This window comes from Alosa alosa, chromosome 15 (assembly GCF_017589495.1).
Source record: "Alosa alosa isolate M-15738 ecotype Scorff River chromosome 15, AALO_Geno_1.1, whole genome shotgun sequence".
In the NCBI taxonomy this organism is placed as follows: Eukaryota; Metazoa; Chordata; class Actinopteri; order Clupeiformes; family Clupeidae; genus Alosa; species Alosa alosa.
This window is the reverse complement of record NC_063203.1, coordinates 15,795,805-15,807,199: the sequence shown is the minus strand read 5'-3', so window position 1 is coordinate 15,807,199 and position 11,395 is coordinate 15,795,805. Positions and strand designations below refer to the sequence as shown.

General features: G+C 40.6%; 2 protein-coding genes across 2 annotated transcripts; both read left to right on the top strand.

Annotated features, from left to right (window-relative positions):
- The first annotated feature begins 264 nt into the window (after window positions 1-264).
- Window positions 265-5,558, top strand: rskra (ribosomal protein S6 kinase related a). The gene is made up of 12 exons (XM_048263882.1): window positions 265-584; window positions 1,119-1,379; window positions 1,605-1,688; window positions 1,794-1,862; window positions 2,184-2,253; window positions 2,973-3,080; window positions 3,626-3,666; window positions 3,775-3,802; window positions 4,132-4,221; window positions 4,401-4,489; window positions 4,618-4,728; window positions 5,021-5,558. Exons 1-12 carry the CDS (start codon window positions 558-560, stop codon window positions 5,372-5,374), a joined length of 1,332 nt encoding a protein of 443 aa, XP_048119839.1. The 5' UTR covers window positions 265-557; the 3' UTR covers window positions 5,375-5,558.
- Window positions 5,559-5,918: 360 nt separating this feature from the next.
- Window positions 5,919-11,300, top strand: nipsnap2 (nipsnap homolog 2). The gene is made up of 10 exons (XM_048265296.1): window positions 5,919-6,051; window positions 6,979-7,118; window positions 7,256-7,301; window positions 7,589-7,683; window positions 8,123-8,193; window positions 8,340-8,480; window positions 8,665-8,696; window positions 9,443-9,537; window positions 9,627-9,710; window positions 9,934-11,300. Exons 1-10 carry the CDS (start codon window positions 5,960-5,962, stop codon window positions 9,996-9,998), a joined length of 861 nt encoding a protein of 286 aa, XP_048121253.1. The 5' UTR covers window positions 5,919-5,959; the 3' UTR covers window positions 9,999-11,300.
- Window positions 11,301-11,395: the final 95 nt, after the last annotated feature.

Sequence of the window (11,395 nt, the reverse complement as noted above, 5' to 3'; positions counted from 1 at the left end):
TCTTTCACTAAACCTAGGATTAAGTTGAATTTCAGAAAGAAAGAAAAAAGAGCTCTGCCAGGGTATATTTTTAGGTGTTTTATGAGTTGGAAATGTTATATTCTTTTTTTTATTTTATTTTGATTTAATAGTATTATGAATAAGTTATAGACAAATAAGTAGCCCTATAGGTTTTATAATTCCCTCTCATTTGATGGCGGCAGCCTTGTGTGTAGGAGGTGTCTAGATATAATAATGATGGGGCGGGGTTTGGAGTCATTCTGTTTGAAGCCTAAGTACTGTGTTATCCCGTTCAGACCGACAAGCCCGCTGTAGCTGAAAGGATGTTGAAGAGATATATTTTCGGATGAGAGTTACAGACAAAAAAAGCTGTTGATTTTTTTGTTGTTCCCAATGTGATCCTGACCACGGTTGTGCTAGGTTGTGAGATGGGTTAAAGCGCGCTTTCTAGCTGCGACATTGAAGATGTCCCAACAACGGCACAGAAAAACCGACGATAATTTTTTAAACTTAATAAGAATAGGCCCAAGTTGTAAATCAACGAACATAAATATGTGATGGGTGCGAACGTCAGCAAAGACAAGGTAAGTGCTCCAAGATATGCGACTCCGCGAGTGATATCAGTGATATGCCTACAATTATAGTCACACGATAGCCCACTGTAGTCCCATTTAGCCTACGAAGCAGTTTGATCAAATCTTTTTTGGATACACAGACTGAGATATAGTGTGACTCTGTGGACAGAGCGCTGTTACATTGTATCAAAGACAAGGGAGACCCAAGTGTGTTTTGAAGTCGGTGAAGTGCATTTAATCTGTGACGCAAGATGCAGTGGGCTCTGACTAGTCTGTTTTTCAGTGGACAAGCTTTGTCTAAACGGCTTAATCCTGTTGTTGTATGCTCTGGCAGAGCTGTCAGCGTGGTTAAAATCACAAATACCATAAACTCACCGTGGAATAACTCTGAGCTGTAGGCCTAGGTCCGTTAATTCGCAATGGTTTTGTATGTGTGCTCTTAATATTTAGATATGGCATAGCCTACATATAGCTGAGAAAGCAACCGGCACATGGATTAAGATGCTCACTAACACAGGCGACTTGCTGCCATCTTTAATCCAGAAACAGACCCCATCTGTGGACAGGTCAACTGTCCCAGGATGGCAAGTGTTCCTGTCTGTCACCGGAGTGCTACGCAATCGTCACCTAAGCGTACTCAGCCAGCCCACCAGTCGAATGCTCCAAGACAGGCAATCCTCCATCCCGGAGTCCCTGCTCCCGGCTCCCGAGAGGCCTCAGATGGAGTGGACACTGCCTGGCTTCATCTCGCTTTTCCTGCCAGAGTTTCCACACCGCAGCTTCACTGGACAAGTCAACTTCCAGGTGGAGAACCCTCCTATAACACACAAGTCAATGTTCCATTGTATTGAAGTTATGGAACTTTCACTTGCAGTAGCCTACTGGACATTTAGTTGAAACACCAGATTTCAGATAGGCTATTCATATCAATTTGGTTACAAGTTAGTGTCAGTTTAGTGCTTGAAAGTACAATTTCATGTATTGTGTATTGATGAGCCATATTTATTGTATTGCTGCACTGCTTCATAGATTTTGGAACTCATTGCCAAAGGTTCCTTTGGACCCATCCTGAAAGTAAAGGACTGCTCAGAAGAGAAAATTTACGCAGTCAAGGTTAATATTTATACACTACATAGTAGGCTACATTGTGTTCTGACATATTTCAATTTCATGAATGTTTACAGATTCATATTTTGTTCTGTTTTTGCCTTTGGTCAGGTTATGCCCAAGTCTGAGATACTGAAGCATGGTGTGCTGGAGCAGTCAAAGGAGGAGGTCATCATTCAGGTAGGTCTGTCACATACTAAGAGATTAACTGTTAACTCGATAGGCTGTGCCCAACTTGGCTTGACTGAACCAGGTCGCGATGAGATTCACCAGGTGGTTCCCTCACTGGTTGTCTGTCCGCTTGCTGTCCGCTTGCTTTTAACATGAATTTCATCTTCACATTGTGCCCTATAATTATATGGTTTCGAACTTTTACCAGATCACACGCGTAAAAGAAATCATATCCACTTCATGCTCATACTCCATATCTATGCTGATTCCATGTATGTTTGTTTGTTTGTTTGTTTGTTTGTTTGTATTGATTTACTGACTGGCTTTCAGAGGCAGGTCAGACACCCATTTCTTCACAATCTCCTGGACTGTTGGCAGACTCAGCGCCACCTCTTTATTAGTGAGTCCTTCAGTGCACAGCAGAGAGTGCCCAGTGATACCCCACCTTCCACCCCTCACATGCCTCCTCCTGCCAACCCCAACCTCAACCCCACCTCACCCTACCCTTTTTGTGAAATTTGTTCAAATATTTCACTTTGCAATTTTTATTATGTTGTTGCCACAATCACACGACACAGCTTGAAGTGTGTCAGGCCTTATAGAAATATTCTGATTTTTTTCAACCTTTCCCCTTTTATAGCTTTTTTCACTTTTTCTTTTTTCCAAACACTGTCTTGCCTCTCCACTCAGCCCTACCTTTCAATGTTTTGAACCCCTTTAGCTTCAACTCCTGTGGTACATCTTGCTCACTGCAGTGTGTATTTTAGAACCTACCTGACCAGCTCTGTGCCTGTTCTCACACGTTGTTCCCTGTGCTCTCCTGTGGTTTGGAAATCCATTTCCTAATTGGGTGCTGTTTCATGCTCTGATTTCTAGCCGTGTGTTTGTGTATGTGACGTGCGTGTCTAGAATGTAGTTGGACATACTGCTTTGTGTAAAAATGCACTTCGATGTTCCTCAAATCATTCAGGAAAAATTTGCCATTTTTGTGGTCTATGGCCAAATTGATATGTCGCAATTGTGTAGATATTTGACAATAATTGAACTCGACTGCATGTCAAGGGTTAAACATTTTTACCATTCAGATATTTTAAAACACGACATCTCTGTTGTTCACAGTGTGTGACTACTGTAGCACTGGGGACTTGTACACCTACTGGACTCTGAATGGCCAGTTTGAGGAGGCGGAGGTGCGGGTGTACGCAGCAGAGCTGGGCTGTGCCCTGGGTGAGTGAGACACAAGATGACAGGCCAAGGCCAGGGCAGGTCATGTGGAAGAAATTCATGGAGCTGATTGATAGAACACTCACTCACTCACTTACTCACTCACTCATTCACCCTTGAAGCTGACTTTTTAAAGCATTGGAACTATTTGATGGATCTGCTAAGACTTGAAGGATAATCAAAATTCAGTGATGGGAGTTTGATATCCCTGTCATAATAGGGATCAATACAAAAGAATACACATAAAAATTAGTCTATAAGAAAACAGTATTTGAGCAGGCTGTACAGTAGTTCATCCGGGAGTCTCCAACTCTGCTGACATAGTCATGCACCACACGACCCTGCCTTGGGCAATTGGGATCTGCAGCTGTGTTTTTGCAGCTGAATTTAAGACACTTTTTAAAGAAAGTCTGACTCATCAGAATGTCTGCGTTTTATATAAAGCACAACTGGACTGATTATCTAACACAAGTAAAAGCACCAGTTTTGTTGTAGTTTTTTTTATGTGGACCGATAGATGTTACTAACCATTGTGGTGTTGTCTATAGGGTGTTTACATGATTTTGGAATCATGCACAGAGATGTGAAGGTATGATCAGCTTAGATATCAATTATATATCAATTTTATTTACTTTGATTTTTTTTTTTTTATTTCACTTTATTTTATTTATATTTTATGTATTGTCTTTTCTTACAGATGGAGAATGTTCTCTTAACTGACCAAGGTAAAATTTTAGGAGCAGTGATTAGGCTCACTTTGTTGTCATGCTGCCATGTTTAGTAAATTAAATAATCTTGAGACATTTCAAAGATATGAAGCTATAAAAAAGTTGCACAAGTTAGATAAGCTTAGCGGCTTGTTAGCCTATTTAAAAATATATATATATATTTTTTAGCCAATCATTTTAACTCTGACTAGTGTCTGTCAGGATCAGTAACTCCTGTGTAATACCCATAACTGTTCGACCAGTGTGCAAATCTCAGCCATCAGTGAACTCCACTGGATGTTCTGGAGAGGCCTAATGCGGTGTATTCATGTCATGTTGGGATCCAGGTCACCTGCGCTTGGCTGACTTTGGGCTGTCTCGACGCTTGGAGCGTGGGGGAAGGGCATACACCATCTGTGGGACAATCCAATATATGGGTTAGTAGGCCCTGGGACTACAACCTGGCGGAATGTCCATTCTTTGTGTTGAAAGTACTATCTGAAATGTGATCCTGGTCTCATAGTACAAGTACATACTATAGTTGTCCTGTGTTTTCATATTGCTTCCACATGTCATGTAGTGTTGGGTAAACCTATATATACACCTCCTCCCACAGCTCCTGAGGTGCTGGCTGGGGGTCCTTACAACCATGCTGCTGATTGGTGGTCGCTTGGTATTCTGCTGTACGCATTGGCCACTGGAAAGGTGCATATTAATTTTAATATACATGCCTTCAGTTATTGCATTCAATCAGACAAACACTAATGACTTGGAGTGCCTCACCAAAAAGCCAATATAGTCAACTAATGGATCTGTTTCCTCTTCCTGTACAGTTTCCCATTCCTCCAGAGCCTGATCATGGCCGAATGCTGGGGAGAGTGAAAAGATGTGCATACGATATGCCCGACACGTTCAGCCCAGCACTGTCCCTGCTTCTCACAGACGTGAGTAGTTTTGCCTGACCTTCAATACCCATCATTCAGAGACAGCTATCACTACATTAGTATTGATATTGAAAGTGGTTACACAGTCTGTATTTACAAAAGATGGACTGTTCCGTTCTGTTCTGACAGAACAGTGACTGACTGTTTCATTACTTAAATTCTATTAAGCATATAGCTGAATTTAGCATACAACAGTTTCAGGCTGGCAATGTAATTTTAGCTGTGATAGAATAAAGCCCAAATACAGTCTGGTGAAATACCTCTTTTCATCCACCCTTGTTTTCTCTTGTAGCTCCTCTGCAAGATCCCAGCCCAGCGTCTGCACTGTTTGGAGCGATTCAAGATGCAGCGCTTCTTCTTCGGCACCTCCTTTGACTCTCAGCTCCTGCAGAAGACGCCTATGGAGCTGATCCTGGAGCTTAAGAACCACCCTGACCGTCCCGAAAAGGCCCGCAGAGGCGTGACAAGTGACCCCTTCCAAAACTTTGATTATGACTTGTTCAGTTCCCTGTCCACTCCAACAGACTTGTCACCAACCTTAGCCAATGCTGAGCCGAGCGTGGAGCTAACTGGATACGAGTCGCTGCACATGTGGCATTCACATACAGGATTGCCTCACGCCGAGAGAAGCGCCACATTTGTTTGATAGATTTAATGGGTGCCATTCTCCTAAAATGCCTGATTTTGAAGAGGTTTTATGTTTTTGTTTTCTATTTAACCAAAGACCTCCCAGTACTCTGTCTAATACATAACGTTTGACTTTTTTTTACTGACCATTTGATCACTGATTGTTATTTCCAACAAATAAACCTCTTTGGTGATAGTCCATATTTGTTTGTTGTTTGCATTTTTTCTTTTGTGCATGTGAATGTCTATGAGCTTCTTTTTAGAGGCCCTATTGAGTGACTGAAGAAGTACACCTGTAGGCAATGTTTAAACCCTATCAGAAAACAAGTATCTATCATAGGAGGCTGTTTTCCCCTCTTTGCTACTAATCTTAACTGCCATTACAAGCCTAGCCTACTTGGTTCAGAATCCAAGATCATAAAGTTATTTATTTTAATAACACTGTAACATAAAACGTTTCATGCTTAGAAAAAATAGCATTCTTGCATGCACGACACACTGTAAATGACATACATGGTCCCCTACTACCCTCTGCAGGTAATGCGTATTATTGACATAAGATTAACTCTGCTCTGCGTGGACTCTACAGTGCTGTCACTGAAAGATGGCGGCTCGAGTCCTTCAGAAGGGTGCCAATGGCCTGAATCAGGTTAAAAACAAGGCCCGGACGAAAGGACAGGTCATTGATGTGATCAGGTGCGGTGATTTTGTCGGGGATCTGTCATTTCTGTGAATGTATGCGTTGCCTGTGTGAAAAAGACGCGCGAGTGGGCAGTATCTTGATGCTTGTTGGCTGTAGGAGATGCTAACATGTAGCCTAAGATGCTGAGTTGATTACAAGGCTCTTGTGTTTTTATTCAGGTAACGTTATACAGCTAAAATGAAACATTTTAATGCTGTTCAGTGCTTCCGTTAAATAGCTTAGGTGGACTTGGATTCAAGATATTTACGCTGCCCTACTCTACTTCTTTACGTGGGGACAAATAAAAGCCTTTATTGTTCAAGGTCATAAATGTAGCTACCATCTAAATATCAAGCTTAGTAAATAACCAGGTTCAACGCGAAAAGCTAGATTAATTTATTGTCTTTTTACAAATGCCACAGGCATATTTGTGGTTTACAAGTACCAGTGCATCAATGTAAGCTAGGGAGTGTACTGCTGCAATGACAGATATATTTGTTTGGGAACTGTAGTAACAATGTAGCAGGCTAACATCTCAAGGTGTATTAGAGGAAGCAATAACCGGATGCATAATTTGTTGAAAATGTGTCGTATATTGTATGTTGCTACTATGTAGCATAATAAGAGTATCTGCAGTGTTGCCTTTTAAAATAAGGGCCCAGCAGTTTTCTTTAAGCTACCGCATGACCCTTTCTGTTTTAAAAGAAAAGCTTCCTATCAAAAGTCCTTAGAATCAGACTCGAGTAAATACGTTTTTGCTTAATTACTGGTGTTAGAATGATTAACCCGGTGTCAGATTTTAGAACAGTTATTCAGTTAATCACACAGTGGTTAAAGAATGTCTCTTTGGACATGTTAACACTTTAGTCATAGGGCAGTAACAGTTGTTTCATTTCACATCTTCTCTGAAAGTATTTTAATGTTTTCTGTATGATTTTCAGGACTTTGTCAGTATCTAGTAATAAACAACGAGAAGACAGCTGGTTTAAGTCGCTGTTTGTGCGCAAAGTTGATCCCCGAAAGGATGCACACTCTAATCTACTTGCCAAGAAGGAGGACAGTAACTTATATAAAATTCAGTGTAAGTAAAGTTGAGGAACAAACTCATTTCTTACTCATTAGTTGTACACAGTGACCTTATGAAATCACCTACTCTTCTGTTGCCTGTGTTGTCATAATACCAAATATACTTCTAATCAGATGGTTATTCTCTTTTAGTTCACAATGTGAAACCTGAGTGCCTGGAGGCATACAACCAACTCTGGTGTGTAAACAATCATGTTAAGTCTTGATCTTGTTTCGCCTGTCTGTAGTTATTTTTGAGATCTGCTATTGTTTACTCTGAAGTTGTGCTCGATGTATACTGTGCACTCCTCCAAAAAACATCTCTAACACACTTGCATGGTAATAATGCATGCAGGGTCTTCACACAAACTTGGTATTCTTACAGCGCATACAATCGGTAGCATTTGCAGTTATATACACAAACTTGAGAATCTCTTAAACCCCTGATCTGTGCCAGGTGAAAAGTATCCACACCTCTGTTCACAGTGAGGAGGTTTTGCCATCCATTCATGCTGATAAGTACTACCCATGTGAACTAGTGGGAACTTGGAATACCTGGTATGGAGAGCAGGATCAGGCTGGTAGGATATGGAATCTGAGCTCGCAAATCCTGGTTAAAATCACAGAAATTTGATAGATTATGACTAAGATGATAGATAGACTATCGTAGATTATGCATAGCTCTCAGTGCTTGTATTTCATCTGTACTTGATAGTTATGCCATTTCTCAAATTTGTTCAGATATTAAACGGTCTATTTCAAATATCTTTACAACACTAATATGCACTGTATAATCTTTATAACACTAATATCCACTGTATGTATACTGTATTGACTCAGTGTTACAGTTGTGTCTGATATTAAGTTTAATGTTTTGTTTTACATAACGGATTAATGGTTTGAACAGAATATTGTATTACAATGAATGGTCATCATGGTGTTCAGTATTTATGATACATCTTTAGTCATTTTGATACATGTCGAGTGCACTCACTGCATGGTCATGCTTGTTTTGTATAGTTCACCTGTGGCGATACCGGGGAGGCTATCCAGCCCTAACTGAAGTGATGAACAAACTAAAAAATAACAAGGTGAGATGCGGTGAGCTGCGTTGGCTTTTGGTCAGTTTTCACTAACGGATAACCGCGCTGAGATGAATGCTACATCGCTAGCAGATCACTTTAGCTGACTGTACGTGGTGTTGAGTGCTGGTCCTGTCCTGTTTGGCCCCGTGTAGGAGTTCATGGAGTACAGACAGGAGAGAGGGAAGATGCTGCTCTCCCGCAGGAACCAGCTGCTGTTGGAGTTCAGCTTCTGGAATGAGCCCGTCCCCAGAGATGGGCCCAATATCTACGAGCTCAGGTCCTACCAGTTAAGAGTAAGTATGAGGGTCAGCAAGATCCACTGCAGTTTAGAAGACTGTTAGTGTTTTTGCTAGTGCTAGTCTAGTGTTTTTTAACAACTGGTAATGGGGATATAATCAGTGATACATTTCAGCAGTTCTCTGACTGTACAGGTGGATGGTTAGATGACCAGTATCATTTACTGTGCTTCCTCCTCAGCCCGGGACCATGATTGAGTGGGGTAATTACTGGTAAGGCCGTCTGATCATATTTAATTTACTCTTCTGTACTTAGCCTACATTTTGGCACATGAAATCTTAATTTTCAGTTCATTTCTTTTAGGGCCTTATTAAAAGAATTCCCTGAAGATCAAATTATATTTTCATTCTCATTTCTCAAAGAGAGCATTAGCATAAATTGTCCATGGCATATTTTGTTGTTGCCATGATACAGTCTTTGCAGTTATCTTTCATGTAGGCAGCATTAAAGGCATCTTTTTCACTACATGGCCTTATCTTGTTGTTGTTGCATCTCAACAGATCTAAAAGGGGAACACAGTCACTCGGATTATTCTGTTACATAAGGTGTATAAAGAACTCACAAGATTATTTTCTCCATTGAGAATTGGGCTTTTTGGCAGTGATTTGTAGATATATATTGTCTGTGTAATCCACAGGAATTGATTTAGAGACAGAAATAAATGCTCAAATTATCTTGTCAATGTAAAGCAAAATGACCATTTGGATTTAATCTATATGTTAAGAACCCATGCAATTATGGGCAAATCAGAAACTGAATCATATGAACTGGAAACTGATGTAAACTTTTTTGATGCATGCTTTTAATGTCAAGGGATCAGTCCATGGTAATCAGAGTTTAAGCAGAAAACCCGGCTGCACTTGTAATGCTGTTTTTTAAGTATTGTGGGTCGTCCTCTGTGTGAATATTACTGTGTGTGTTGGTCGTCTTTTGTGTGAATATTACTGTGTGTCTGCAGGGCTCGAGCTATTGGATACCGTCAACACAACCAGGAAGCAGTGGGCGGCTTCTTCTCTCAAATTGGAAATCTCTACATGGTGCATCATTTGTGGGGTAGGACCTCTCGGCTCCCACACACTTTAAACACTGACTCAGGCTGGTGTAGACCAAGATGTCCTTATGAATGTGTGTGTGTGTTACAGCCTACAAAGATCTGCTGACTCGAGAGAACACCAGGAACGCTGCCTGGCACAAGGAGGGATGGGATGAGGTTGTGTACTACACAGGTGAGATGAGTGTGCTGAGCCACAAAGAATTTTATTTCATTGCTTCCACTTCTGGAATGAGAATGCTTCCATTCATATGACTTAATAGCCCTGTTTGTGAACATTGAGCTCCCATGCTCTATACAGCCAACTATAAGAACTATTTGAACTATGTAAGAAATGTTTTGCAGAGTGTGATGCTTAAAGCAGAGGGGCCCATAATGGCTTGTCTCTTTTGTCATAGTTCCTCTGATTCAGCACATGGATTCCAGGATAATGATTCCCATGAAGGCATCCCCAATGCAGTAATCTCTAACAGCCTTCCGAAAGCTTGAGTCTGGACCAGTTAGGAATTTTCACTGCCGTCAGTCTCTGCTCCTCTTCAACCGCCAACCAATATCAGCATCTTTCGTTCTAAATTTATTTTGTCCAATTTATTTTGTGCACCAGCAAACTGAAGTTTGTACTGAAAGGTACCCATCTAATGGAACATTGCCCCACCCCACCCCATGCAACACACACACCTTTCCACCCACTCTGCACCACATACACACAAACAAGAAGTTCATGTCCTTATTGTAAACGTGCTTCTGAAAGTCTGTGGACCTTGTTAGCCTGAGTATTAAAACCTCCTGATGTGATTCTTGACACACTGTGTCCAATTAAATCTGGTCAGTAGGTCAGAGGTCATCTATTTATGGCACAAACCAAAGTACTGCTTAACAGCGGCATTCTGCGCATACAAGTTGCCTAGGAATTGCGTGGATAACATTGCTTTATCAAACAATATTTCTCCCGGTGCACTTCTGAAAGGTGCTTAATAGCCAGAGCAGTGACCTAAGTTATTTATGTATTTATTTCATATGTATTTATGACATGTAATGTCATGAGATGTAATTACATTTTCTCAATGAAGTTTTCTCGACTTGGCACGTGAGAGGAGTGTGGCAGATGAGGCAGGCCATTAGGAAAAACTGGGTAACACTGGTTATCCTTAAATAGCCTCGTGTCTAAAGACACTGCTGTATATAGAAATTATCTGTTTATAGATTACATTATTGAATTAAATGGCTTTTCAACACACTGACCAGAATTAGAACAACAATATGTTGTTGATTGTTACAAATCAGAAGCACTGGTGGAAATTGAAATGCAAGAGGTAAGAAAGATAAGTCATTCAGGTCCACATATACTCAGAACGACACCCAGATGTCCACTCCCACTATTCTTGTTTTTCAGAACTCATTAATAATGTAACTCTGTGGATGAACAAGTGACTTTGACTTCATTTTTAAATTAAAAGCTTACATAGTCCTCTTGAGAGACTTTTCTGTCTTAATTGCTGTTTCAGGGTATTGATTATGTTGTCGAGATTGTATGTTTCGTTTCAGCACAGGTGTCAGTGTTCATTTCCATTTGCTTTTACTGTTACCAGATTGAAAACTGTAATCCAGATTTAAGCTGTCAAATGATCAGGTGGTTGTTGAGTGTAATGGTGGCATGCCTCAATATGTTTTTAAATCTAGGAATTGCAACGTGACAAACGTCAGCACAAACCATATGTACATGTACTAGTGTGATTGTACAATAAACCTTCAATGGTACAATATATGGAATGCTCCTACGGCTGTGTGTATAGAATTGAGGAAGATGGGCCATCATTAGATATTAAAACTTTATTCTTCTCTATTTAGTGTCAGTAACAA

Coding starts and splice junctions, on each gene's coding strand:
- rskra (XM_048263882.1), top strand. CDS start 558: ATGGGTGCGAACGTCAGCAAAGACAAG. Junction 1,380..1,604: donor CTGGACAAGTCAACTTCCAG/GTGGAGAACCCT, acceptor ACTGCTTCATAG/ATTTTGGAACTCATTGCCAA. Junction 1,689..1,793: donor AGAAAATTTACGCAGTCAAG/GTTAATATTTAT, acceptor GCCTTTGGTCAG/GTTATGCCCAAGTCTGAGAT.
- nipsnap2 (XM_048265296.1), top strand. CDS start 5,960: ATGGCGGCTCGAGTCCTTCAGAAGGGTGCCAATGGCCTGAATCAGGTT. Junction 8,194..8,339: donor ACAAACTAAAAAATAACAAG/GTGAGATGCGGT, acceptor GGCCCCGTGTAG/GAGTTCATGGAGTACAGACA. Junction 8,697..9,442: donor ATTGAGTGGGGTAATTACTG/GTAAGGCCGTCT, acceptor GTGTGTCTGCAG/GGCTCGAGCTATTGGATACC.